Raw genomic sequence first — 26,328 nt, forward strand, 5'->3', positions numbered from 1 at the left:
CGCTGTCTTCAATTAGGACACGCCGCTGTTCGATATATTGCGCCGGTTCATCCCTGCGCTCGTTGCTCTCACCATTCCTGCCTCTTGTGCATTTGTTGAGCGCTGATAGCACCTCGCCACCTTCCTTAGGCCCAATTCTCTGCCCTCTGAGCAAACACGTAGCTGACATTTGCTCTTATTTGCTCTTCGTGTTTACAGATTTGACACGTTTGTGCCAAAATAATTCTAATCATTATGCAAACGACTAAAGTCATGAGCAGGGCTGTAAACTTTTTCCAAAAACTTGGAGTGACATCAATCAATGTTTTTGTATAGCCGAGGGCGATGCCCTGCCTTCTTTGCACATATGTACTTGTCATTTGCCCCCAACCAATAATTAATAAATTAAAGACTGGTTTCAGTCTCCTTTGATGAGACTGCAATTCTGTGGTCAGCATTGAAATGGGCAAAGGTGTTATCGTTAGGGTCATTTTGTTGTCCTAACTTTTCATACAAACAAAGGTGGACCGTGCATCCAACCCTGCGGGACACCTGTGAGAAGTGCGTACGACTCCGAGGGAAGACGAGAGACTCGGTGCGGAGTCCGCAATTGATGAACCGGGGCCACCGATGGCAGCTTTAATTGCGCTTTGAACGAGACAGTTGTTAATGGTTACCAAAAGTCACATGGACGTCTCTCCTCAGGCCAAATCCCAGAAAATATCAATCGATCAAAACAATCACCTCGGTCTTTTAGAGTTGAATTTTGAGATTGCTTTCGGCCTCTGTCAACAAGATAGGTAAATTGTTCAACACAATGCAAGAGCAAAGTCATCATTTGATGATCACTTTTTATTTATTTTTTTCAACATTTTTGAATGCTTCTCAACTAAACTACCAAGAAGATAGGTTGGATCTTCAACCCCCACAAATCCTTCCAAGTCGCAGAAGTCCATTTTGGGACATTTTGCATTGGGGGTTTGTCTGTCGTCACATTCACGGATCCGCACAGCGCTGGCCTATGTCCCCTTGAAGACAGAGAAAACACAACATGTGATTATTCTTTTGAGTGGAAGCAGTGAGTTGTATTTACAGTTCTTCAAAAAGTGTGTGTTGGAAAATTCTAAACTCAGTCCAGGGAAAGCTTTTAGTTTGTAAGTGGTTTTGTGACGGATATTATATATACTTTAAGAAATCGGGCTGCAAGAATCACTCTTCCAGAAAAACTAATAAATATGATTCTTTTTGGACAATTGCAAAGTCCCCTCTAAAATGAAAAAAATATGAAACCATACAGATACTCACATGATACGTCTCTGCAGACTTGGCCTGCTGGACATGTTTTGGGGCGTGGAATACACGGTCGAAAAAAGGGCATACAGCCTGTGCATGTCACAGCGTCACCTGAGGAAGGAAGGGAGGGTGGTGTGGTGGAAAGGAGACACATTTTAATTTTATTTATATATATATAATTAAAATAAAGCCATTTTTTGTGTTGTTCTTCACTAAATAGACATATGAAATATCTTCAAATAAAGAAATAAAATGACACTCACCAGTTGTGATCAGCATGGCGACAGCAAAAGCCAAGATCAACAGCTTGATTGCGTTGTTCATCATAGTAGCCTGTTGTCGACTCGTCAGGTCACGTTCCTTCCACTCAATGACTACCTAGATGAAAAGTCATCTTTTATAGCTAGAAATGATAGCTGAGAGCTGCTCTTATTTGCACATTGTAATATCAACTTGCATGCCAGTTAGTTATTAAGTAATCAGAATGGCAACTGTTCAGCTTGGCACTTGACCTAAGAACATGATCCTGACCGCCGCTTTAATGAGGAATTTACTTATAAGCAATTATCTGCCCTCTTAGCAAATATGTACCCATCGTCTGGCCAAACGATTATGATGACGGAGTTACACTATTCAAGAAAATTCTACTTCCGTCATTTCTTCCGTGCCGCTGTCTCCAGTTAGGACCTCGCCGCTGTTCCGGGCAATAACGAGTCGTGCTCTTTCACCTCGCAGTAGATATGTTGAGCCCTGCGCTCATTGCCCTCGCCATTCTCGCATCTTGTGCATTTGTTGAGCGCCGATAGCACCTCGCCACCTTCCTTAGGCCCAATTCTCTGCCCTCTGAGCAAACATGTAGCTGACATTTGCTCTTATTTGCCCTTGGTGTTTACAGACTTGACACTTTTGTGCCTTAATAATTCTCATCATTATTCAAATGACTGAAGTCATGAGCAGGGCTGTAAACATTTTCCAAAAACTTGGAGTGACATCAATCAATGTTTTTGTATAGCCGAGGGCGATGCCCTGCCTTCTTTGCAAATATGTACTTGTCATTTGCCCCCAACCAATAATTAATAATATTGAAATGAACACTTTTACAATTGACATGTTCAAATTCAATACATCCAAAAATTTTATTTTCAACACACAATGCAAGAGCAAAGTCATCATTTGATGATCACTTTTTATTTATTTTTTTCAACATTTTTGAATGCTTTTCAACTAAACTACCAAGACGATAGGTTGGATCTTCAACCCCCACAAATCCTTCCATGCCGCAGAAGTCCATTTTGGGACATTTTGCGTTGGGTGGGGTTGTCACATTCATGGATTCACACAGGTCTGGCCTCTAAAGACTTTAAGACAGAGAAAACACATGTGATTATTCTTTTGAATGGAAACAGTGAGTTTTATTTATAGTTGTTCAAAAAGTTTGTGTTGCAAAATTAAAAAACTCAGTAAAAGGAAAGGCTTTATGCTTTGGTTTTGTGACGGATATTAATAGTCTAAGAGATCGGGCTGCAGGAATCACTCTTACAGAAAAAAACGATTCTTTTTTGGCAATTGCGAAGTCCCTTCTAAAATGGAAAAATATGAAACCATACAAATACTCACGTCGTAGTACTCTGCAGACTTGGGCTGGTTGACATGTTTCAGGTCGTGGAATACACTCTCCACGTATGGGCAAACATCTCGTGCATGTCAGAGCGTCACCTGAGGAAGGATGGTGGGTGTTAAAGGAGATGAGTTAAATTAAATTCAAATGTGCGGTATAGAAATGATGGATGGATGGATAACCACTCACCAGCTGTGATCAGCATGGTGACAGCAAAAGCCAAGATCAACAACTTGATTGCGTTGTTCATTGTCGTAGCCTTTCGTCAACTCCTCGGTTTACGTTCCTTCCGCTCAACTACCTAGACGAAAAGGCGTCTTTTATCGCTAGAAATGATAGCTGAGAGAGGCTCTTATCTGCACATGGTAACATCGTGCCAGTTACAGGATTAGTATGAATTATTAAATAATCACAATGGCAAATGTTCAGTTTGGCACTTGACCTAAGGACGTTTATCTGCCCTCTTAGCAAATATGTACCCTTCACCTGCCCAAAAAATTATGATGATGGAGAGTTAAACTATTCAAGAAACTCCGCTGTCTTCAATTAGGACACGCCGCTGTTCGATATATTGCGCCGGTTCATCCCTGCGCTCGTTGCTCTCACCATTCCTGCCTCTTGTGCATTTGTTGAGCGCTGATAGCACCTCGCCACCTTCCTTAGGCCCAATTCTCTGCCCTCTGAGCAAACACGTAGCTGACATTTGCTCTTATTTGCTCTTCGTGTTTACAGATTTGACACGTTTGTGCCAAAATAATTCTAATCATTATGCAAACGACTAAAGTCATGAGCAGGGCTGTAAACTTTTTCCAAAAACTTGGAGTGACATCAATCAATGTTTTTGTATAGCCGAGGGCGATGCCCTGCCTTCTTTGCACATATGTACATGTCATTTGCCCCCAACCAATAATTAATAAATTAAAGACTGGTTTCAGTCTCCTTTGATGAGACTGCAATTCTGTGGTCAGCATTGAAATGGGCAAAGGTGTTATCGTTAGGGTCATTTTGTTGTCATAACTTTTCATACAAACAAAGGTGGACCGTGCATCCAACCCTGCGGGACACCTGTGAGAAGTGCGTACGACTCCGAGGGAAGACGAGAGACTCGGTGCGGAGTCCGCAATTAATGAACCGGGGCCACCGATGGCAGCTTTAATTGCGCTTTGAACGAGACAGTTGTTAATGGTTACCAAAAGTCACATGGACGTCTCTCCTCAGGCCAAATCCCAGAAAATATCAATCGATCAAAACAATCACCTCGGTCTTTTAGAGTTGAATTTTGAGATTGCTTTCGGCCTCTGTCAACAAGATAGGTAAATTGTTCAACACAATGCAAGAGCAAAGTCATCATTTGATGATCACTTTTTATTTATTTTTTTCAACATTTTTGAATGCTTCTCAACTAAACTACCAAGAAGATAGGTTGGATCTTCAACCCCCACAAATCCTTCCATGTCGCAGAAGTCCAGTTTGGGACATTTTGCATTGGGGGTTTGTCTGTCGTCACATTCACGGATTCGCACAGCGCTGGCCTACGATGACTTGAAGACAGAAAACATAACATGTGATTATTCTTTTGAGTGGAAGCAGTGAGTTGTATTTACAGTTCTTCAAAAAGTGTGTGTTGGAAAATTCTAAACTCAGTACAAGGAAAGCTTTTAGTTTGTAAGTGGTTTTGTGACGAATATTTATACTTTAAGAAATTGGGCTGCAAGAATCACTCTCACAGGAAAACTAATAAATATGATTCTTTTTGGACAATTGCAAAGACCCCTCTAAAATGAAAAAAATATGAAACCATACAGATACTCACATGGTACGTTTTTGCAGACTTGGCCTGGTTGACATGTTTCGGTTTGGTAAAGACACGGTCCAAAAATAGACACACAGAAATCGCATGTCAGAGCGTCACCTGAGGAAGGGTGGGTGATGTGGTGGAAAGGAGACAAATTTTAATTTTATATATCGATCTATATCGATCGATAGATATTGATATCGATCGATCGATATCGATCGATATCGATATATATATATATATATATAGAGAGAGAGAGAGATATAGATATATATATAGATATATATATATAATTAAAATAAAAATATATTAAAAATATAAATTAAAAGGGCAGCTCATGGTGCACTGGTTAGCACGTCCGCCTCACAGTTAGGAGGGTGCGGATTTGATTCCACCTGTGTGGAGTTTGCATGTTCTCCCCGTGCCTGCGCGGGTTTTCTCCGGGCACTCCGGTTTCCTCCCACATCGCAAAAACATGCTTGGTAGGCCGATTGAGCAGTCTGGTTGTTCGTCTCTGTGTGCCCTGCGATTGGCTGGCAACCGGTTCAGGGTGTCTCGCGACCCCCGTGGGGACAAAGCGGTATAGAAAATGGATGGATATATCTAGCCATTTTTTTGAAGTGTTGTTCTTCACTAAATAGACATATGAAATATCTTCAAATAAAGAAATAAAATGACACTCACCAGTTGTGATCAGCATGGCGACCGCAAAAGCCAAGATCAACAGCTTGATTGCGTTGTTCATCATAGTAGCCTGTTGTCGACTCGTCAGGTCACGTTCCTTCCACTCAATGACTACCTCGATGAAAAGTCATCTTTTATAGCTAGAAATGATAGCTGAGAGCTGCTCTTATTTGCACATTGTAATATCAACTTGCATGCCAGTTAGTTATTAAGTAATCAAAATGGCAACTGTTCAGCTTGGCACTTGACCTAAGGACATGATCCTGACCGCCGCTTTAATGAGGAATTTACTTATAAGCAATTATCTGCCGTCTTAGCAAATATGTACCCATCGACTGCCCAAACGATTATGATGACGGAGTTACACTATTCAAGAAAATTCTACTTCCGTCATTTCTTCCGTGCCGCTGTCTCCAGTTAGGACCTCGCCGCTGTTCCGGGCAATAACGAGTCGTGCTCTTTCACCTCGCAGTAGATATGTTGAGCCCTGCGCTCATTGCCCTCGCCATTCTCGCATCTTGTGCATTTGTTGAGCGCCGATAGCACCTCGCCACCTTCCTTAGGCCCAATTCTCTGCCCTCTGAGCAAACATGTAGCTGACATTTGCCCTTGGTGTTTACAGACTTGACACTTTTGTGCCTTAATAATTCTCATCATTATTCAAATGACTGAAGTCATGAGCAGGGCTGTAAACATTTTCCAAAAACTTGGAGTGACATCAATCAATGTTTTTGTATAGCCGAGGGCGATGCCCTGCCTTCTTTGCAAATATGTACTTGTCATTTGCCCCCAACCAATAATTAATAATACTGAAATGAACACCTTTACAATTGACATGTTCAAATTCAATACATCCAAAAGTTTTATTCCGTGTATTAAAAGGTCACATTACCTCGACAAAGATCACTCGATAATTTGTGTTTGAAAATAAGTCATAATGCTCCTGTTAATCAAGACCCCAAAAAGACCAATTTCATTTTAGTTTTGCTTGTCGGCTAGGAAAAAATATAGCATCTTTGAGACTCATTAGCGCACACCGACAGCGCTAGTGTATGTGAACACCAGCTGTGTCAGAAAGCGCAGTTGGCCTCCAAAGTCTCTTTTCTTGCGTGGGCGTCGCAACCGACGGCCGCAAGGCTGCTTTCGTTAAATACGGTCGGCGTGCAAAAAACCCCCAAAAAAGCTGATGGCAAGACACGCACGCTCCCTTTGCAATTTGTTTACGCCGTCAAGGTGGTCTGACATTACAGCCGCTGTATAAAGCCAACATCGCTTTATGGGCATCCCACAGGGAAGGCAGCGGAACGCCCGCGCAGTAAGAGCAACTATTTGAAGGGAAGAGAAATACTGAGAAAACAGCATTATTTACTATATTTACACGACCATCCATTATGCTCGACCTTGCTCTTTCAGCCAGTTTGGTAGTTTTTATAGTTGTATTGTACATTTATGGATTTATACTACCGTTTTTTTCCGTGTATAATGCGCCCCCATGTATAATACGCACCCTAAAAATGGCATGTTGATGCTGGAAAAAAGCCTGTACCCGTGTATAATACGCACCCAATTTATTTATTTATTTATTTTTTTTTTTAAGTCCCAATGATCGTCACACACGCAGGGAGGCAATGGGTCCCATTTTTATAGTCTTTGGTATGGTCTTAACTAGGCTGGATGTATTTTTTTTTGTTGGCGTTGATTTCTCCGACTGCCCATAAAGGCACCACCGCGATCAGATGAAAAGAGAGGAAAGTGACGTGCGGACATGTGAAAAAGGCGGCTCTGTATGGGAGAGACGTTGAAGAGGAATAAAAACACCCTTGGAAACCAAAACTTGCCCCTCGTCGTGACTCAGAGCCGCAACAAATGTTTCGGATTTGTGTAGGGTACATTGTGACAGCAAACGAGCAGGTGATCGAGCAAGCGTCTGATACGAGAGCATTGCGTTCGTATGGAGCGTGTTTGAAGTGAACAGCAGAGACGAAAGGAACAAGGCAAAGTGTTGTGAAATAAAATATTACCTGTAATACGCATTTTGTTATTTGCTGATTGTATTAAACTATCACATTCATTGTCAGTCAAGAAGAGAAGAGGACTATTATCCCTTCTTTGACGAAATGACCAGAGCACAGTACAAACACACTATTGTCGGTCAGTCCTGTTGTTGGTTTTGTTGTACCATGATTTTCTTAAAAAAAAAAAATAAAATTTAAAATTTGTACCCATGTATAATGCGCACCCCAGATTTTAGGACAATAAATTAGTTACATTTTGCGCATTATACACGGAAAAAAACGGTATTTATTTATGTATGTAGTTATTTATTTATTTTTTAATTTTCCAATTTATTTATCTATTTTTTTATTTTGATTTATTCTCTAATTGGCTGAAAAACTCATTAGCTGTTTGTGCTCACAGCAATGCAATGAAAGTAGTGCTTCGGCGCTTTGCGTGAACTGTTGGCGGTGGTGTTCGTTTCCATTTGTTGCCGGAGGTTCTTTTTCATTTTCTTTTGTCGATGGTCATTGAATGCACCTCATGAGCAGTCAAATTGAAGTGGCGGGCTATTGGTTTTCATAAAAATCCTTTTCTTGCTGCTATTTTGTAACGCAACCCAAGGCGAAGTCTAAAAGAGCTTGATCCCATCCGACCGGAGACTTTTCGCTCTAGCTAGCCGATGGTTATTTATCGCTTTGGTGTGCTCGAGGCTTGGGGGCCGAGCTCGGCGCGGCGGGCCGGCGTGCACGTTCAGCACCTCGCCAGGCAAAGACGAGTCGCTCTCTCCTCGTAGGCATAGGGCATCAATCGCCGGCTGTTGGGGCTGTTAACCAGCCCTGAGCTGCACCATTGATCTCTGTAATTGTCTCCCACTCTTCAAAGGCAGCCGGGAGTTGGTTTGATCCGAGCTGTTTACTTTCGTAGGCTCCTGTGGACTTTTCTTTTTTTTTTTAAGAAGAGAGCTATCAAGCACTTCAAGCATGAGCAGGCATATTATCGTACCATTACTGTGTGCACGTGTGTGAGAGAGAGAGACTCAAAGCCTCGGGGGGGGGGAGCCAGCATCACCTCGCGGTTATATAAAGACACGGAATTGCAATCTGAATCCTCCCTCTATGGCTATCGAACAATGACAGACGGCTCAAAAAAATAAATAAAATGGAATCACCAGTTTCAAGCAGGAGATGTACAAGGTGGGTCAGAAAAGTTCTATTCCAAAACATGTCATCCAAATCCAGTTTATACCCAAATGTGGGTCATGTGATTTTTGGTTCATCCATTTTTGAGCTGTGCCAGGATAGCGCTTGGCTGCTCAGCCATCACAACGCACACGTGCTCACAATAGCCTGAGCATCTGACACTTCCTGATGGCTGGAACAACCTCTCCACTCACCAGAAAGATTTTTTTTTTGGGTCACTGAAATATCGCTAGTACTCTAAGTACTGTATGCTTTTTTTTTTTCTTTCTTTCCCATTTCAGAGTTATCCACTAAAAGAAAAAGCCAGCCAAATAATACGCCACGACTCTTTGGAGTTCTTTTTAAAATGGTTAACATGTGTTTTGCACTTTCATCCAGTGCTGGTTTGCGGTTTTGCGGGAACCCAAGCAATAAACATAATGAAGAGGAGAATGCTTTCAAGGCTTGTGTTCATGTGAGATATTTTTTTTTGTTTTGTTAGGGAGTCAACTTGATGCCTCAGTAGGAAAATGTAATTGTTCACAGGAGACAAAGCACACCCATATATTCTTCGTTGGGTTCCTCGAAGCTTATATTGTTACATGTTTGGAAAATATGCTGTTTTCGCAAAATAAATTGATGCACATGCGGGTTGCGTCTCAAAGCGTACGAACAACTTTATCTAAGAAACTTTTATTTTTAAAACAAACGACATTCGAATCAATAGCCAGGGATTGGACGGTGTCTCTATTGTCTTTCGCTCTCGCTGCCAAGTCATGTTTGCCGACTAAGAAGAAAGGGTGCCTTGATTTTTATCACCTAGTCTGCACTGGGTTTTAACATTAAGGTTTATGGAGCGAAGAAGAGCGTGCGGCCAGGTATCAGGAGTCCATATCCTTCGCCGAGGCCCGCTCCTAACTACTAGGAATTAGATTTTCTATTTAGTCTCGTCAAAGGACTTCCATAATAGTCTTAGAGTAGCCTCGCATATGCGTCTCAAAGGTCTCGCATCATCCGGCGCTTGGATGGACATCAATTCAATGCTGCTGATTACGAAAACCGAGTTGTGAGTAATTAAGCGGGTAAGAGAGGGCCAGAGGCACTGTTTTTTTTTTTTTTATCACATTAGTTTGTTAATTAGCTCGTCTTTTATGTTTACAAAAACATGTTTGCTTGCGTCGGAAAACAAATGCTATGATCGAGTGTATGTTTTCAATGTTTATGCGTGTTATGTTAATTAAATTCTCTCTTAAGGGAATTATGTACGAGAGACCAAATTTTCTTTATTGTGACAATCCATCGTCTGGAAAATAGAAGGTTAATCTTTGACGTTTATGAAAACACAGGTTAGGTCAAAGACCAAACTGGCTGCTAGTTAAACTTGCTCGCTTCTGACTACTAGCTCAGTTCATTAGCTTGGGTTTTATTCTTGTGTCTCCATGAGGCCAGGCAGCAAGTGTAATGCGTTGTCATAGTAACCCATGTTTGAGTGACTATCTGAAACATTTGTAGCATTTTAGACCCGTTGCTGTTCTGCATGTCAAAATGGCACACATTCTGTACACATGGCAACATGATTATAATAATCAACACAAATCAATCATTTTTCTTAACACTAAAACAAAACTTGAACTTTCTAGCCGTCAGCTTTAATTGACCTAAAATGACATGTAGAAATGACTAAAATGTGACTTGAACTCTAGTGAGTATTTCCGTCCAAAATACAAATACTAAAACCAAGATGGCTGCCAAAACAATATTGGCAAAAATACGTAAATTGTTCACCCTGGACGCAGATTTTTTTTCACCCTTTTGACTATTTTGGGGAGGGGGGGGTTCACATTTACTAACAACCCGAGCAAAGGGCCTGCTTCACTACTGAGTTCCTTTTTCCCTAACATTGTGCTCGAGGCAAGCACTGACAAGCTAAAGAATGTCTGCGCAGGCAAGCAGGGGAACGTCTCACCATCTCAGCCCCTCTCCTAAAGAGACAGAGATAGATATTTAACTTGCCTGCCGTTCCATGTTGAGTAGATTGTACGCAGCGCCGCCACTGCTAGCAACTTCCCATCTGAGGAGGAATCTATAAAGGAGTTCCTCCTGGTGATATCGAGTGAGTATTTAGTGAAGAAAATGAAATATACATTAGCTTTCCGGCTATCCTAGGCTGAGTGTTTCAGCCTTGCTAAAACAAATATATGTCGCTGTACGTAATGAATATTGCTTATAGATCCTATTTTGGGCCCCGACCCTCAGTTTGGAAACAGTTTCCCTTTAGGGACCGTATTTGAGTTTGTTTCGCAACCAAACCGATTCATCTGGGGATTATCCCATGAGCGGTTTTGCACCATTGTAATCTGATTGTTTTGAATTTATCCTGCTTTGACCTACTGAGGATATATGACAAAGATGTTTTATTCATTTTTTTTTCTTACAAATTAATCTTTGGGAACATTTTCTTTTCATTTTAGCACTCATAGATACTCTATTAATGCTTAGTCCTTTATTTTCTGACCACGCAAGGTTTGGTTTGACATTGATTCTCGAGACTTATTTTGTGGCCCTGCTTACTGTATTATTGATCACTAAATTTCATGTTGCTAAGGGAAACTGGCTCTGGCCTTGTGGATTTTAGAGTTGTAGAAGTAATGAGTAAGGCCAGATTTTACAATGAGTAAGGCAACATGTGAATGAACTGAAATGACTTCAAAAAGCCAAAAACAGCAATTTAACAAATTTGTCATCATCTTTGTGTATTCCTCTAGAAAACATTGATGAGCACTTAAAAAGCCTACAAAATTCTCCTTAACCGCAAAATTCAGAGAACATTTTTTTTTCCTCACCCTTTCCACTGTTCCATTTGCGCTATTTATGACAAGTTAGAGCAAGAGACGGTGCTTGAAATGTCACGGCAATTTTGATGCACCAATTCTGAGAACCTCTGGGAATTTTGGTCTGTACCAGCTTATGAAACTCATCAGTCAGAGAAAGACTTCTCTGAGTGGCAAGGTGATGTGTTAAGAGATAATTCAGTATACTGTTTTACTCAAATCTGAAGGCATTATATATTTGTTTTACCAGATTTCTTTTTAATCAAAAGTATTTTTTCCCCTACACACAAAAAAACGACATTCCCTCAGAATCTAAACTCAAACTGATTTTCAGAAATCACTTTGCTAATATTAGTTGTTTGAAGGATTATATTGATGCTAATTAGCTCGTCAATGCCATTTTGCATTATGTGTTAGGCTAGCGTAATTTAGTAAAATGTAAGCATCATGACGCGCATTATTGAGCAAACAGGCTAATTAAGCCGTAAAATGTGTTTAGCATTGACATCACGGCTATGCCGAGATTTTAATATTGCCGTGATATTAAAGTATTGATCTAGCTCTTAATAAAAACACAAATTGACCCCCACCTCCCCCTCCTGCTTCCACAATTGTTGTTCCCCGCTGTCGGCTTTATAATTTATCTTAGGTACCGCATGTATCCTCGCGCTAATTTGCACTCGGATTGGAATCGGATGCCAGATAAGAGTTATCGCCAAATTATTCGAGTGTGCGGACGGGGGGGGTTGAGTCACGGCAATTAAAAGCGGGCTTCCACGATTCAACACGCGATAATCGCACTAAATGCTGGAAAAGATTAAAGTTTTCCACGGTCCAAAAAAGAAAGCCTCACACAAACCCAGGAGGCATTCATTTGTTCCTCGTTTATGTCACATTTGAACAATCTTTCCATTTTTACCGCGCCTTTGATTCACTACAAAGAGATTACACTGGAAAATATCGTACATCACGGATATGGCGTGGTAATGTATTTAAAGAAAAACAAAATCACCATAAAAACCCAAACAGAAACTCAATGAACAAGAACAAACAAGTCTTGATACAGATGATGAAAAACATCCAACTGGTCACATGCACAAATATCCGTTTCAGTGCCTCATTGAAAATATTTCAATGCTGATGATGTTTTATCCGTGACCATTGGTTAGATACCAAAAGTGTCAAGTTGGTGTTTTCAGCCTGGGTTGGAAGTCTTCGCTCTAATGGTCGCCTCTCCAGTTTTCAATGCACTCCAGCTCCTTTAAGTGGGTTTCCACTCATTCTTGGCGTATGGCGTCATTGGCACCTCAGAGTATTTGAGGGTCACGTCGCCATGGCCAATAAAAACGCATTGAGTCTATTGCGGGAGCTTCGAGTGTTGAGTTCTGCTAAGTGATTGTGGAAATGCGTTTCAACGTCTGCCTTGTGTACCTGCGTGGGGTGATATGGGCCTCCGCGCCGGCCGCAGCCTTTGTTCCGACGGAATTACTCGCTAATCCAACATGCCAGCGTAGACGGGTTCAAGCCGAGCTCGCTCGCTGTCACCCATTGTGCTGTTTTTGTGTCAGCGGGCCGCTGTGCCTGTTCTACTTTCGTCATGGAGGCTCTTGTGGATTTTTTTTGCCATCGTATGTTGATGTGTTGCTGTTCCTGCCACCTTCCTCTGTCCTTTCTATGCACCCACTCCTTTGCAAACTTTGCACCAAAGCAATTTGTTAGCCGGCCAACCCTTCAGCAAAGAAACATCAACACCATGTTGACAAAAAAAAAAATCTATCGACCGATCACCTCGCCTTTGCTGTGGTAAACCTACAGTTGTTAACAAACACAGAAATATTGACATCACACTGCCCCTCCATGTGCACAGGCATAGCAGGCGATTCTTTTTCTGTCCGCCGTGTGAGTCACAAGCCCTTCACTCGCCCTGTGTCATTCTTTCGCTCTCTCTCCGTCTCTCGCCTCCCTTCCTTCCTGCCCGTCTCGTCTTCCTCTTCGGTGATGTTCTTCATCCCTCCCTCCCTCCCTCTCGCCGTCCCAACGTTGCTCGTCCCTCCCTCCTCGCTCTCTCGCTCGCTCTGTCAACGGTTTAGCGTTCACTCGCAGCGGAGGCGTCTGCTGCGAGCGTCCGTCCGCTTTGTGCCTGTTGCTTCTGCCTTGACCTCGGCATGTGGACTTACTCTCGCTGAGGACCAACACAGGGCATACCAATCCGGGGATCTTATCTGAAAAACAAGAAAAGGGTTGCAGGGTGTCTTTCTCTGTCTTTCTTGTGACCTCTCCTCTCTATGGTCTTTTTGGCTTGGTGGCTGCAGCTGGGCTTGTGTGCAACATCCCCGTAAGTCGGTTTGCTCCGTGCGTGGACCTTTTCATTGTTTTGATTGTACATGTGCAGATTCATGTGGAAAATGAACAATTTTTCAATATATGTACGTATGGAATGTTCTATACTCCTGTTTCCACTCTCATGGTGTTGCTTTTAGACAAGTGGTTCTCACACTGGGGTCTCCGGACCCCTGGGGGCACGCGAGCCTTCGCTTATCGGCCACAAAATAATTTTCATTAAATTGTCACATCATTTATAAAAAGTGCAGACCCACGATGGTGCAACAAGCAAATAAAAATGACTTTAAACTACTTTAACTTTGGGCCAGTAAAACATAATTCAGACATGCCCGCATTAAAGTGGACGTTAAACCCAAAATCGTCTTTACATCAATATGTTGCTTTTGCCCTCGCTTGTCTAAACACGGCATTCTAATTAATTTTTATATTTGTGGAATATGAGTTAAGCAGCAAAATTCGCCTGTTTTTATCCATCTCAGGGCGGCCATTTTGCCACTTGCTGTCGACTGAAAATGACATCACAACCAATCAGGGCTCAGAAAACCTTGTTCTGAAAATCTGTGCGCATGACTGTGTTATACTGCCCCCTTGGGGCCAAGTCATGCACACCAGAAGGAGGCACACCTGGTTAACAGTTGTCTTCTTTCTTCTCCACTGCAACATTAGCTTATTTTTAATCAGCACTGTCCAAACCATTACTCGTTAGCCTGTATGTGTATTTCCCCCCACATTTCTAACGACTTAATGAGGCCAAGCCAGCTCGTCCTTGTTTGCAGTGAAGGAAGGGGCGCTTTATTAGTGCAGACAACGCCGCTGACACTTCCTGGTATGAATGTGCTCATAATTCATAAATAAGAATCACATGCTGCCTCTGATGTTGTTTCAAGTCACGCGCTAGCCCGGTCTGAACGCTTGTCCTCCACAAGAAGACTGATGAGGTGAAAAGGGATGATGGACGGACAGTTTGGGCGTGTAGTGAGTGGAATCAATACATCTCCAGTCAGACCATTAACTTCTGTCAAGTGTTAGAACTTGGGCTTAGTTAGAATCTAAACTTGTAGTTTTCATTCATTTTTATATTTTGGTCCAGAATTACCTTCACTAGAGGCAAGAGGTTTTTTTTTTTTTACATTTTCATGTGGGTGGGATGAATTAGTGGCTTGGTGCTAGTTAGTCAATCAGTTAGTTAGTCTCACATTAGCTTTTCAAATGTGTTTGTGTCCTTCAAACGGAACCAGTTATTGGTCACAGGTGCAAAGATAGATCAGGAGCAGAGCTCGGGAGCATCATAATCAATCCTCCTTGATCCTGCACCGGAGCGCCATTTGTCTTCCTCTGCGCTTTCTTTCGTTTCTCCTCTCAGCCTCTATCTTCCTCATTTCCCGCCCGTCTGGCCATTTTGATCTCCCACCTGTGAGGGACAGTCTCTGGAGCTTCATTACTTTTAAAGCATTCACGGCGAACGGCCATAAAAAGATGCCACCGAATGGATTTCCAAGATGGACTTGTAAGTAATGGCTACGCTGGGCTGTAATGTTCCAGTGTTATGGCCTGGTGGGGCTGAGCTGGGGCCACATTGGGGCTGGCACCAGGAAGAGAAACACTCTCAAAAGGCTTGTTTACAATCACCATGTAGCACCCGTCATGATTACTGCGTGGCAAATCTCAAGCACTCTCATTGTTTTTGTTCGTGGTGTTTTTTAATAAATACCCCACAGAGCGAGCTAGCCATTTAATTTGCTATTTGACTCAGTGGCTACACATTAAAAGTCTTTGTCACTTAGTGGCTAGTTAGTACAATTGCTAGCTATTAAGTTTGGTCAGTGACTCTTTTTTTTTTTTTTTTTTTTTTACTTAGCTGCCCAGTTGAGGAATTGCTAATTAGTAAGTTAGCTAGCTATTTACTTTGCTAGGTGGCTCAGATATTTTGTAAATTCTTTAGTTCATAATAAATTAATTAAGTGGCCATTTGGATTTGTTGCTAGTTCTGATAGTTATTAGTTAATTTGTTAGTTTAGTTTGTCATGTGACTCGATGAAGAGCTCATTTAATGGCTAGTTAGTTGGCTTAGTGGTTAAAGGGATAATTAGCTACCTATGTAGTTAGCTGTTTTCCTGGTTTGATATTTAGATCATTTGCTGGCAAGTAAAATTCACGAGTAATCAGTAGCTTTGATGAAAAACCTCAAAGACTCTTGTTTTATTCTTTTCACAGTTGTTGACTGACCTTTTTCCTCCAGCCATTTATTTACGTGCGGCCACTTTTTCAGCCTTAAGCGTGTGTGTGTTGAAAGGAAGCCGGAAAAAAGCTCAAGGAGGAAATGATTGAAAGAAAAGGTCAGCAGGCAGGACAAGGTTTTTTTTAATTTTTTTTTTATCTGATGCACATTTGCTGAGCACAAGAGAGACACGGAGAGCATTAAGTTTCAGGAAGCGAGCCAGAATCAAGAGTTAAAAGCGCACAGTAACCACAAATGAAGTTGGTGTCACGCGACTGTTGATATGTCAGAGCAATTTAATAGAAACCTTTATTACAAGCTTGTGTAAAGTTGCCTTAATAAACTTCACAGTTAGATGCTAAAAGGTTAATTTGTTACTTAGCTAGCTTGTTGACGTACCTATTTAATAAGTTATCAACAATTCTTATTTTCAGGGTGAAGTTCCACCATGCCACCATCCAGCCGTTTCAAGATTTAATGACTCCCTGTTGCCGAGGACAGAATGCTGCCAAGACAAGAGTCACTTAATTGGCAATTGTCTTTTTAATTGGCAGGGGAAATTGCGTCTCGTGTGTTAATTAATTGGGAAAAACTCAATAGCGGCTTATTTGTAATGACAATTGTATATTTGGAAAGGTTTTGTTGAATAGAAGCCAGTTTATTCTTCACCAAATATGTCAGGACTTGCTGCCATGTTTTAATTAGGCTGTTTTGTATTCACCTTTGTGTCTGCTGTTAATTACTGCTCAGCGTCCTTGGCACCATTAGGCCAAGGCTTTTTATATGGTCGAGTGTTTTGTTTTTCAACTTCCTCTAAATATGTCTCAGCCCACTTGGTTATTGATGGGCTGGTGCCTCATGCTTCTTTTCTTGACCCACTTGTGAGGCGTCTGCATCACGCTTGCGGCAAAATTGTTTGTGTCCGGGCGAGTCGGAACACTGCGGAGAAAACTAATGATCAGATGTGACGTATCCATTTTGTTGTCCGTCTCGTTCATACAGGGCCGTTTCCTTGGCAGTGCCACGTTTTCGGTGGGCGATCTGCTTCGGGCCAAAGATGAACGGCTGTCCTTGAGTCTCGGGTAAGCACATCTTTGTCACTTTTATTTAAGCGTAAAACGTGTTGGCACTTTCCACTTTGCCGTGACTGGCCTGTGACTTATAACATCGACTGAAAACTCGAGCCTGGTCGTGATTTCGCTGAATCGTCACGTTCGATCATCCGAGACTCATGGCTAAAAGCTTCAACGGAAATTGGGAGGTTGACAGAGGTTACTATGGCAACTGTTAAGACGACGCAACTCCAGCTAAGAGCAGTTGTGTGCTTGATTATGCACAATTCCTGGTAGCTTTTTTTTTTTTTCAGCAGGCGCGCTCCATAGCGAACTGTGGATGGTTTTACATTTATCTGTCATCTGATAGGATTTCACTCCCATTTGTATTGTCGGACCACGTGCAGTGGGGAAAATAGAGCTCCTTTGGTCATTTTCTCTCTTTTGTTCCGCTTTTCATTTTTCGTCTAGCAGAGTGGGAAGACGGGATATAATTGTATCCGTCGCACAAATGACTCTATAAAGAGCCCGCCCCCGATTGAAAATTGCACAGATGGCTTTCGTTTTAATAGCGTAAAAAAAATATATATATAATATTATATTAAATATATTATATTAAATATAATTTAAATTTGTATACATATTTATAATCTTATATTTAATATCATCTAAATTTGTATATGTATATATTGAATATAATTTAAATTTATAAATATATAATATTAAATATATATATATATATATATATGAATAAAAATGATGACCCTTTTCAAAAGATGCGACTTTTTCCTTTGATGAGTCATCGGCGGTTGCTTGACCCACGGATGAGCGCGTGTGAGTCACGGTTCACGTTGACTCAGCTGGCCGAGCCGAGGACTCGCTTTGAGACGGTGCTCTAAATGCAAAGTTACGTTGAGGTGATAGCGCCGCTCAGCAAAGGCACTGAAGGGCGGCTTGATTGAATCCTTTCAGCGGTACCATTTGGACTGGCACTGCTTCATAAGTTCAAGTTTTCCCCTGGTGTGGAGCATATGTAGGAAGAAAATTGCTTTTTGTGTGTTGACACTTAAAGTATATGCCCATACTTCATTCTTAGCTTACATCACAATCTCAAATCTTCAAATAGAAAACGTTAAGACCAACAACACTGTGAAAATGAAAGTGAAGGTGACTTTTCCCGGACAATCTTATCGGCGCCCCTCATTTTTATTAAAAGCATAGTTACGTCGTGCTTGACATTGCGGAAACCGAAATAGACTCACTGGCATCGTGACATTGGTAGGTAAAGTCCAAGATCTCCCCTTGCGGATGCTGTTGTGACGTAGGCAATTGCACCCCTGATTTTATTCATAGGTGTTTAACTCAAGGCTCGGGGTCCAGATACGGCCCACCACACCATTTTATGTGGCCAACGAAGACACATTTTGCATCGACTTTGCGTCGTTACTAAGATTACAAATTGTCACTTTCAAAAATGATAGACATTGCTTGGGACAAATGCTTCGCTCCCAGCGTGAAGACAATGCCGGCATGGCAGAGCGCGCTCAATAATGCATGTTGTGTTTGCACACGGGAGGGAAATGACGTCTTTCGCCTCTCTGCCGTGATCGCGTCGAAATGGTCGGAGCTCAGCTCGTGTCCAAAATTGTGTGCATCAAATAGACATTAGCGTCCGTTTTGAGCAAATGAGTCCCAGGGCGCTGACTCGGCCTCTCGTCTGAAGCTGCATTCCTTCAGGAGGATGATCGTTTCCCTTTTTGTGGTTGCTGCTGTTTTTTTTTTTTTTTTTTCTCACAGCCCTGTCCGCATATTCATGGGAGCTCAGGGGAGTTTCACACCGAGATTCGCCAGCATTTTGCATGTATTATCCTATTGTGTGTGTGGAAACTCGCAGGGGAAAGGCAAAGATAGCCCACAGTGATGGCGGATTGCTATTTTAATGGGAGTTGGTATGTGTGTGTGTGTGTGTGGGTGTGGGTGTGGGTGTGGGTGTGGGTGTGGGTGTGTGTGTGTGTGTGTGTGGGTGTGTATGTATATATATATATATATATGTGTATGTGTATGTATATATATATATATATATATATATATATATATATATATATATATATATGTGTATGTATATATGTATATATATATATATATGTGTATGTATATATGTATATATATATATATATGTGTATGTATATATGTATGTGTGTATGTATATATATATATATGTATATATATATATATATATATATATATATATATATATATATATATGAATGTGGGTTTCACTATCTTATAAATCCCTCATGTGAATTTCGACTGGCTGCCCATAATGTGCGGTAGGCTGTTGGCACGCGTTCAATGTGGCGCGGTTTCCCACAATTATGAAAGTCAAAACCGCTGTACCCCCTCGGTGCCATGCATCGAGAATTGCACTCTTATCTCTCAAGCGGAGGGCTCTCCGTGACCCACTTGCGCAGTTTAACATTTGATTTGGATGTGAATTTTAATACCGTTCAAGTGTGTGTGTGTGTGTGTGTCACAGCGAAGCCACATTATCACAGACCACTGCGTCTGCCGCCTTTCGCCACGGTTCATTCATCTCCCCCCCCGTTGGGTCCGAACATCTCGTCCAAAGTTTAACCTGCTATTGAGGCGCCATAACTCTCGTTCATCCTCACTCGGCACAGAATCCGCCGTGGCTGATCATGCGTAAGCCGCGGCTAAAAGCCTAAAGATGTACCGCCGTCTGATCCAGCGTTAGTATACTTGTGCTTATCGTTTTGTAGGGCGGGGAGTTAATCCGAAACTCAAGTCAAATCATTCACACTGTGGATGAAAAACAGCACCGCCCCTACTCCTCTCACAAAAACTCCAATATTATTATTGCCAATAAATTTTGTTTTTGAGTTTGTGCACCCGCAAACTTGATTCCCTCGCCAAGACTGTCCAATTAACCTACACAAAGGATGGAAATTGATTTCATATTTCAAGCTGCGCACCTCTTTCAATATTTTGACAGAAATGGCACACCAGCTCAGTTTTTCAAAAATAATTGTTTATAAATATAGCCCAATAACCCAATCAAGGCACTTTGAGTTTACCACACAGTCAAAGGTAGAGTAACCCAGCAGTGATGTTTACTTATATAATCTGCATTCATTATTGTCAACAACACTCCCGCCTTTTATTCAATCACAAAGACCTGGGCACATACTCGGAAAACCAAAGCAGTCTGGTTAATTAAACGATCCGAATTCCCCCCCCTCACGGGGGTCGTGTTCATTCACACTTTTTAATTGTATATTTAAAGAGCCGCTCGCTTTTACGTGACATGAATAGCAATGACAGTCAAAGTAGAGAAAAGTCAAAGGGGGATAAATATTGGCTGTAGGAGTCATAATTGCAGAGAGGATCTTTGACCTGTTGAGAGAAGGACGGTTGATTTGTTAAAAGTGCTGTTTCAAGCCCAAGCGCTGTAAACACTCGCACACACAAAAAAAGAATACATTCAAAAAAAAGTGCATACAAATTGTGGCAGCGCGTGAAAGGAAATCAAAAAAGGTTCCGCCTCTTTTACGTTAAAGCTGTTAACTGATATTTGACGATTGTGAGTCTCTTGAAATATTTTTCATTCATTTTAAGTTTGACATCTTTTAGTGAAGCCAATTTCCGAATGTTCATCGCCGTTAATGCACCCTCCAGTGGACAAAATGCACAACAACAGTTCTTTCTTTTTCTTAAACTGACCGGATTGAACCGGCCAGTCGCAGCCCACGATCCCTATATTTGACACAACACGATAACCCATTCTAATCCCCAAAACGAGCACAAACCTTTAGAAACTTTGAACGTTAAACAGCAAGGCAGGATATTATGGGTGACTTCCCCACCCTATGTGCGCATATTTGAAATGGGAGTCAAAAGGGCGGAGCTAAATAAAAGAACGCCAACCGCACTGCAATTTTTTTAAGCCGCTCAAACAAAACTACATCTCACACAATTTGTTGTCATGATTCTGCTGTCATCCCTTGACGATTTTGCTCCATTTATAAAATGTTTTCAATGTTTTGTCCCCATCGCAGCAAATCAAGCTCGAGGAAGAACCTAATGAACGATTGACTCGTCCAAATGGATCCCACAATATCCCCAGCACCTGCTTTAATAAGGATGTTCGCTTTGAAAGCTCTTCATCACGGCGCCCCGTTCCATTCGGCCCAATCGTAATCACTCATAGCGGGTAATTAATGTAGCTTGTCGGGGTAATTTTTCCTATTCTTCCCCTTCGGATGTCACCTAAGTGCAGCTCTGGCCGAGTTAGTTATTTTCATATGCTGCCGGTGAGCTCCGGTGCCGGAGGGATCTGACAGATTATGCAGAAGAACAGTGCGGGGATGAAACAATTTAGCATTGAAGGAGAAAGAGCCAGGAAGTGCGGAGGCCATATGTGCATTTATTCCGAGCCAACCAAGTGCCACTTTTTTTCTCCGTGATGTATGTTGTGCGATTCGATTACCACTTGGTGCTTTTGTGCGCATATGCTAGCTAGCGCGTGGGCATGGCTACAAATTTGGTACAAATGGTTGACAGACTGCAAAATGTTGCAATATGCATGCCAGGCCAGTAGGTGGCGATGTCTCTTATGGTGGAAAACTGTCAAATGGTTTATATTTTGAAACATTAAGAACAAAATGTAGTATCGGGTGTCAAAATACGCTAGTCCGTGGGCGTGGCTACAAATTAACAAAAACAAAGTGGTTGACAAGATTGCAAAATGTTGCAATATGCATGCCAGGCCAGTAGGTGGCGATGCCGCTTATGGTGTAAACCTTTTAAATGGTTTATATTTTGAACCAAATGTAGTATCGGGTGTCAAAAAAGCTTAGTCTCTGTTCTTTTTACATTAAGTCTAGGGTGTCTTGAATTACGCCATGGTCCACTGCAATTCTCGGACAATCGAGTCATTCTGCAGCAAAATGTGCCGCTTAGCGTCGGAGATTTCGCTCTCTACTGCAGGTCACGGCTCTTTAGTTCAATAAAAAACAAGCCCAGGAGATGTCCAATGTAATAAAACTGTCTCGTATGCCTTTTACCGATATTATTTCTCATCTCGGCAATTTCTTTGGACTTTTTATCATTCCTGCAATGTCATTATTTTTTTTTTTATTAGCTTTTGAGCCTTAAACTCAATATTGTAACTCCACACTGATGAATTTGAACAGAGCATATACAGAGAGAAAATATGATCAGAAGTCTAGGACAACCTTACAAATAGACATTATGCCACCTTGGCTATTACAGCAAAATATCTGTTGTGTACACAAACAACCACCCAGTGTTTTTGTAACCAAACTGCGGCACTGTGCTCATTATCCTCAACTCGGGCTAAGATTTTAAATGACAACATTTGTGCGAAGCTCTGCACTCTCCGCGTAGCTCTTGTTGTAATTACGGAACAAACGGCAAGATGCAGCAGCGGGGATCGCACAACGTGGCCAATTAAATTAACCGCTTGAAAGAGGACGACACCGCAGCGGGGACAATAAACGTATATTTTGGACTCAAATATGTCTCATTAGCTCTTTGAAACACGACAAGGACATTAGACCTCTCCGGGATTGGTAAACATACAAAGAAATGAGATTAGACCAAATATTTAGCTTTTAATTTGGTCATTTTTTGTCACAATGATGCGCGAGAGAGCCGTCGGGAGTGTCCCATTTTCGCAGGTACTCGTGCTAATGTATATCCTCCATTTAGAGCGCATTAAGTGTGTTTGTGCTGCAAGCGTGTGTTGAGTAAACACTTGTGACTGAAAGGATTTTGCAATCCGGTAAAAAAAAGAGAGAAAGCGGGCGGCGCCTTCCCAAGTATTGCAACAACCTCCGTAGCCGTTGCTCTCCATTTCTTTTCATACGCTGAGCTGATCACATAATGAGACGTCGTTACTTAGATGTACTTCTTAATTAGAAGTCGTTATTTACATTGCTGAAATCATGTCAGTGTGTCACTGAGGAAATAAACGGGAGTATTTTTGTACGTAAGGGAGTCTTGTTGCACGTTGGCAATGGATTCGGATCCAAATTTTAATTTATTTTTTTATTTATTATTGAATTTGTTTTTTGAATTGGCTTTGGGGGAATTCTGCAAACCACTGAGAGCTATTCTAACGTTTGTTATCGTGTCTTAATTGCAGAATGCTGCATATTTATAGGCGCGCTGTGACTCATGGCATCGTAATGACTCAGTTTGGGGTCTTATTGGGTAATGCTTTGACTTTCCTCATTTCCATTTGGCGCAGCTGTCGCCGAGGTCCGGGTAGCCGCGTTTGCGTCGTTGGCAAAAAAAAGCTTCGGCATTATTCATTCATATGCACGTGTTCCCATTTTGGCAATATATTCTTGTGCTTTGTCATTTGGTTTGGTATGAATTGTAGCGTCAGAGAATCGCCTGTGGCTATTTGTTTTAGCCACGTACACAAATGCAATTGCATGGACGTGACCAATACGCTTAATGAGTTAGTTTATAATTTTTCTGACAAAATGTGCCGTAAATTGTCCCTTCAGGAAATCTTGCCTATTGGCGAGGCAAAAACAGTTCTTCCATTGTTATCACCGCGTACACAACACTATTTGCATAAAGTCTCCGTTCCCATACCAGGTTATATTTTTCCCGTAAGACATCCAGAAGGAGCCTTTGCGGAATGCTGATGAGCCGCCTTGTCTATAGTGATAACAGCCAAGCCGTTAAGAGAGGAAGCTCCGCACCCCGCCGTCTGTAACCCGATTTTCAAAAGGCGCATGCAGCTACGACTGACCTTTCTTATCGTGTTCCCGCAAGTGACAGAGAGACGAGGTCCCCTCGAGGGAGACTCGGCCCGAGACTGGCCGGCTTTCTTATCTGATGTTTGGGCCACGCCGCATCATAGTGCGCTACTTTACGATGCTGCAATTACCTCCACCAAGTGGCGACATCGCAAGGTGAGAGGCGAAGTTTTTATCTCTTGTCGCTTGGTCGCTTAGGTAGTTACCGTATTTCCTTTAAAAAAAAAAAATGGCCCAAGGTTGTAAAAAGTACCAGATGGTTATTAGAGGTAAGGAGTTATTTACAGAGTATTTACATACTTTGGAAATTTCTCTCTGAATTTGGGGAATTTTGTTACGGGAAATGTGAACTAAGGATTTTTTTTTTTTACCTGTTTAATTCATATTCCACATTAAACAGAAGACTGTGTTTCGACTGAATAACATGCTAGCATCACACGATAGCAAACAAAAACGTGTCCTAGCACTTAACACAAATGTTAAACTGCATCAGGAAAGAAGCAGAAACAATCAAAGTTGGTATAAACCAACTTATTGTAATATATTTGACAGAGCAGTTAAGTAAAATGCTACATTAGCTGCTCTCGTGCTCGCTTCCATCTCATGCTAGCTTCCATTTTTTATACGACCGTCATTTGTGATTAAAAAGTTTCCAGGGTTTGTTTAATGCTCTCCACTGCATTATGCAATCGATGGTGACTCGACTATATTTTGGTTTCATCAGCCATGCTGTCAAGCCGGACTGCACTGAAAGCATAAAAGGCCGTTTTGGTATTCAAGCTCACTGTTGTGATTTGGATGCCTCATGCTTTCTGTGATTTTTCACGCTCTTTGTGATTTCTCACCTTAACAGCTTGGTTGAAGCCGTTTTTATTTCTCCCCTTTCAGCGTCCCTGTGGATAATGGGACCTACTGAGTGTGTTAGCACAGTATGTTATGGTGTGTGTGTGTGCGAGCACATTATTTCTCAAATGCTTCTTGTTCACTTGCTTCACCTTCAACAACGCACAGAATCACTTTTCTGCCCACCAAAGTCAACACGTGCCCGCTCGTTCAAACACACACCAAAATAAATCTTAGCGCATACACAAACCCGCTTGGCAAGCAAACTGCTACGTTAGCTTTGTGCGCTAGCCGTCATGTTCGCAGTCACTCAACCAATATTGACCGCTGACCCCTCCTCCAGTCACTCCGCCCTAATACTCACTCTTCCAAAAGTGTCTCACTTTAGGTGAATCAATAGTCTATTTGTAAGAGAGCCGTTGTTCCTCGATTAATGGGATTAGCTGTGTTTGAGTGTATGCTGATGAGCGAGCAACTCAATAAAAAGAGCAGCGACTGGCCGACGTTGTTGCAATCTTATCCCCGTGCCTCCCGTGCACAATAAAAGCCGAAGCACAACAACAAGCCAAACGCAGGCGGACGCTTGTAAAGCACGAGCACATATTAAAACCCTTTATCAAGATGCTCGGCCCTTGGAAACGCTAGTCGATAAAAAGTCATTTGCTCCGATGTTGTCTTGCTTTTTTATGAAGTCAAAACACGCGGTGGCGGTACTTGTTTTTGGGGAGACAAGCTCGACTATGGACGCGGCGTCGCAGGTGTGATGAATGAGTCTTTTGTGTGCACTCCTGGAAGACATTTCCCCGACAGCTCCACATAAAATTACCTCTGATGTTGACAAAAATATAAATATTTGCTACAGATTGTTTTGGATGGCGACATAAAAAAAATACATACATTAGACCCACTGACGGATAAATCGTCTTTGATGTTCTGGGGGGAAAATGCAGATATTAGGTTAGTTGAAGATTACATGGCTTGTGAAGTATACTCAAACAAAATGTTCCTGGCATCTCGAAGGCCATTACTTTTCAGGAAATAAAATGCGAACGTAGCATAAGTTTCCTTTTGCTCAAACCACGAGACGACTCTGACTATAAATCAACTTCGATGTCTTTGGATTTGCGCCGACGCGGCGGCGAAATTGCTTTCATCGGCACGGCGTCTCATTTTGACTCCTCTTCATATTTGCCAACCGTCACACTCGACCCTTACCGCGCCTCCACTTGCCAGTTAGCTCGTTAGCGACCGTGTCAGGTGTTTGCGCTGCTTGTTTCTTTTTTTTCGCGAGCAATTACAGCACCAAAAGCTTTTTTTTTTACGTTTATGAATAATTAGGAGACGTCAGTGGCTTATCAGCGGCAACGTTTACTCTCCCCGCTCACTACAGTTAAAAACGACTCATCTCTCCGAATGCGGCACACGTCCCATTTTCACGTGTCGCATCCATCGCTAGCTCGGTTTAACCCCGCGTAGCCTTTAAGTGTTGAAGATGTGAGGCAGTGAAGGTCGCCGGCCATCATCTCATTGGATTGTCATTGATCGGCACTTAGCTCGAAGCGCCGGCCCCCCGGACGAGACTGTAATTGTGGCGGTAACATCGGGAAACATTGCACGTTTTATTCGCCAGAGCCCTCCTGAAACCGCTTTCTGTCTTGGATCGACTCCAAATGTCTCGATG

At 42.0% G+C, this 26,328-nt stretch overlaps 1 protein-coding gene and 3 long non-coding RNA genes across 4 annotated transcripts in view; 1 reads left to right on the forward strand and 3 right to left on the reverse strand.

The window, feature by feature from the left end:
- inpp4b (inositol polyphosphate-4-phosphatase type II B) overlaps positions 1-26,328 on the forward strand; it is a 78,124-nt gene that overhangs the window by 25,876 nt on the left and 25,920 nt on the right. Inside the window, 1 exon segment of the mRNA XM_037256796.1 lies at positions 16,940-17,019. Within this exon segment, the coding sequence (XP_037112691.1) occupies positions 16,940-17,019 (80 nt within the window).
- On the reverse strand, positions 814-1,676 carry LOC119132777. Its single transcript, XR_005099942.1, has 3 exons — positions 1,536-1,676; positions 1,285-1,383; positions 814-1,007 (listed from the first exon to the last, which is right to left on the reverse strand). It is a non-coding gene; the product is annotated as an uncharacterized LOC119132777 (long non-coding RNA).
- Positions 2,902-3,211, reverse strand: LOC119132666. The gene is made up of 2 exons (XR_005099925.1): positions 3,080-3,211; positions 2,902-2,988 (listed from the first exon to the last, which is right to left on the reverse strand). It is a non-coding gene; the product is annotated as an uncharacterized LOC119132666 (long non-coding RNA).
- LOC119132617 lies at positions 4,238-5,478 on the reverse strand. Its single transcript, XR_005099921.1, has 3 exons — positions 5,370-5,478; positions 4,704-4,802; positions 4,238-4,431 (listed from the first exon to the last, which is right to left on the reverse strand). It is a non-coding gene; the product is annotated as an uncharacterized LOC119132617 (long non-coding RNA).

Source organism: Syngnathus acus, chromosome 1 (genome assembly GCF_901709675.1).
Source record: "Syngnathus acus chromosome 1, fSynAcu1.2, whole genome shotgun sequence".
Lineage (NCBI taxonomy): Eukaryota > Metazoa > Chordata > Actinopteri > Syngnathiformes > Syngnathidae > Syngnathus > Syngnathus acus.